This window comes from Cebus imitator, unplaced genomic scaffold (genome assembly GCF_001604975.1).
Source record: "Cebus imitator isolate Cc_AM_T3 unplaced genomic scaffold, Cebus_imitator-1.0 Scaffold385, whole genome shotgun sequence".
NCBI lineage: Eukaryota > Metazoa > Chordata > Mammalia > Primates > Cebidae > Cebus > Cebus imitator.
In genome coordinates, this window is record NW_016107700.1 from 2817993 (window position 1) to 2820913 (window position 2921).

Sequence of the window (2921 nt, forward strand, 5' to 3'; positions counted from 1 at the left end):
TTTCTTTTTGATACAGAGTCATGCTCTGTTGCCCAGGCTGGAGTACTGTGGTGTAATCTTGGCTCACTGCAATCTCTGTCTCCCAGATTCAAGCAATTGTCCTGCCTCAGCCTCCCAAGTAGCTCGGATTGCAGGTGCATGCCACCACCCCTAGCTAATTTTTGTATTTTTAGTGGAGATGGGGTTTCACCACGTTGACCAGGATGGTCTCAATCTCTTGACCTTGTGATCCACCCACCTTGGCTTCCCAAAGTGCTGGGATTACAGGAGTGAGCCACTGCACCTGGTGTCCTTGCTCTTTTTTTTCTTCTCCCCTTCCCTAATACTCTCTAGTCAGTGACCAAGTCCTTTTTTCTTTTCCTGTAAAGCAGTGAATTCGAGTCTAGATATAACACACATGTGTTTCCTGGCCTCAAAGCCATTGATGAGGCTCTCATTAAGGAGGCAGGACACTGAGGTCTAAAATCTAATAGTCTGTGGGGTGGAACTAGGGAAGCGGGCAGAGCTGGGCTGGGCAGACAAGCTGTGTATGGTTTAGGAGTTGATGTTAAGGAGGGTCCAGTCTGAGGGGACCACTTGAGCCTGCCACTGGGGAGAATCGGCTTATCTGTTATTACTAACAATGGGACCTTTCCAGTTTCCCGAGGAGGGATTTCGGTTTACGTGTGAAAGTCTTGGACTGAACCAACTGTGCTGTTCACCTGAGTCTTTTCCCTAGACATCATTCCCTGATGTTCCCCTAGGCACTTGATTTCTGACTCTAATGTGCATTTGTCTTTTGCCAGATCTGTGTCGAGGGCAATATTGCAAGTGGGAAGACGACATGCCTGGAGTTCTTCTCTAAAGCGACAGACGTTGAGGTACGGCCTCCACACTAGGTTTGAAGGAAGCTGAAAAAGCTTGATGTGATTGTTTATAGAAGGTGTAAACTAACCTTGTCCAATAGGACTATAATTTGAGCTGCAAGTGCAAGCCACAGGTGTAATTTAACATTTCAGATAGCCTCATTAAAAACACAAAAAGGGCTGCATGCAGTGGCTCCAGCCTGTAATCCCAGCACTTTGGGAGGTGGAGGCAGGTGGATCGCTTGAGCCCAGGAGTTCAACATGGTGAGACCCCATCGCTATAAAAATTTGCCAGGCGTGGTGGCACATGCCTGTAGTCCCTGCTGCTTGGGAGGCTGAGGTGGGAAGATTGCTTAAGTCCAGGAGGCGGAGGTTGCAGTGATCTGAGATCATGCCATTGCACTCCAGCCTGGGCAACAGGAGTGAAACCCTGTCTCAGAAAAAAGAAAAAAAAAGCCCATAAAAAACAAAAAGGACATTTTATTTAATATAACATAAGCCAAATGTGATCATGTCAACATTTAATCAATATAAAAATCATCAATGAGCTATTTTGCATTCTATTTTTTTATACTAAGTCTTTGGAATATGATAATGGTTGAGCATCTCTTATCTGAAATGCTTGAGACCAGAAGTGTTTTAGATTTCAGAATTTTTCAGATTTTGGAATATTTGCATAAACCTAATGAGATCTTGGGGATGGGATCTAAGCCAAAACATGAAATTCATTTATGTTTCATACATACATAGCCTGAAGGTAATTTTATACAATATTTTAAATAATTTTGTGAATGAAAGAAGTTTGTTTTAGGTATTTATGTGTGGAATTTTTCATTTCATGTGTCGTAGCAGTTTTCAAAAAGTTTTGGATTTTGGAGCATTTAGGATTTTGGATTTTTTCAATTGGGGATGCTCAAACTGTATTTGTAAAATAAGTGTAACATATCTTAATTTGGACTAATCACATTTCAAGATCTTAATGGCTGCATGTGGCTCATGGCCACTGTATTGGACGGTGCAACTATGGACTGCGCCAAAGTCTGGTTAGGAAAAGAGTCTACATGGGTAAGAAGGAAGGTCAGGCTATTGAGCAGGGCTGGAAGTGTGACATCAGAAATTGCAGTGTCTGAGCAGTGGGTATTACTATGCATAGGCAATTAATTTATTTCTAGTTCATTTAAAGCCTAGTCGCTAAAACTAACCTCAGAGATGTTTAAGAATTGTCTCCACACTAAGACCTTGACCTGTCTTCCTTGTTCTAGATTTTCATGGTGTAATCTTCTCTATTTATGGCTCTCTTTTGTTACTACAGAAGCTATAATTTCTATACTTTCATAGCCATTTTCTTTTCTTCTTCCCTTTCTTCCTTTCCTGTTTTTACTTCTATTAGAAATATATACATGGCCATGTGTGAAGACTCATGCCTGTAATCCCAGCACTTTAGGAGGCTGAGGTGGGAGGATTACTTGAGCCCAGGAGGTTGAGGCTGTGGTGAGCCATGATTGTTCCATTGAGCTCTAGCCTGGGTGACAGAGTGAAGCCCTGTCTCAAAAAAAAAAAAAGTAATATATATAGTTTGATAAAAATAATAATAAACATTATATAGCCCTTGTCCTGCTGTGTTCATTGTCCTTGTCCTCCCTGTGTCCTGCTGCTGTGCAGGAAAGAGTTAACATAGCAGGCCTAAGACTGCTGCCCTTTAGAGATGCCTGCTTGCAAAAGTGGTCTTTGGCTGGCATCTGGGAACTTAGATCTTGGGAGGGCCCCCACCATTCCTAACTGATAACAGTAGGAATGTTTTTGCAAACAGTGTGGTTTATGCTGACACCTGCTTTCTCTTTGGGAGTCTGGAAGTTTGGTACATGTCAGGAAGTGGCTTCCTGCATGGCTAAGCACTGATGAAAACCCTGAACTCCCAGGCTCAGGCCAGCTTGCCTGCTAGACAGCATTTCACATGTATTGTTACATTTTGTTGCCTGGAGAATTCAGCGTGTACTGTGCACCCTTGGAAGCTTGTGCCTGGTTTCCTTCAGACTTTGCGCCCTGCCCTTTCTTTTTTTTCTTTTTTTTTTTTTT

The 2921-nt window shown here is 42.6% G+C and overlaps 1 protein-coding gene across 4 annotated transcripts in view; it reads left to right on the top strand.

Annotated features, from left to right (window-relative positions):
- The window catches only part of TK2 (thymidine kinase 2), a 38233-nt gene that overhangs the window by 4803 nt on the left and 30509 nt on the right, over window positions 1-2921 (top strand). For all 4 annotated transcript variants that reach the window (XM_017508032.2, XM_017508033.2, XM_037731161.1 and 1 more), the window contains exon 3: window positions 786-860. In XM_017508032.2, coding sequence (XP_017363521.1) covers window positions 786-860 — 75 coding nt within the window. The remainder of the gene's footprint in view (window positions 1-785; window positions 861-2921) is intronic.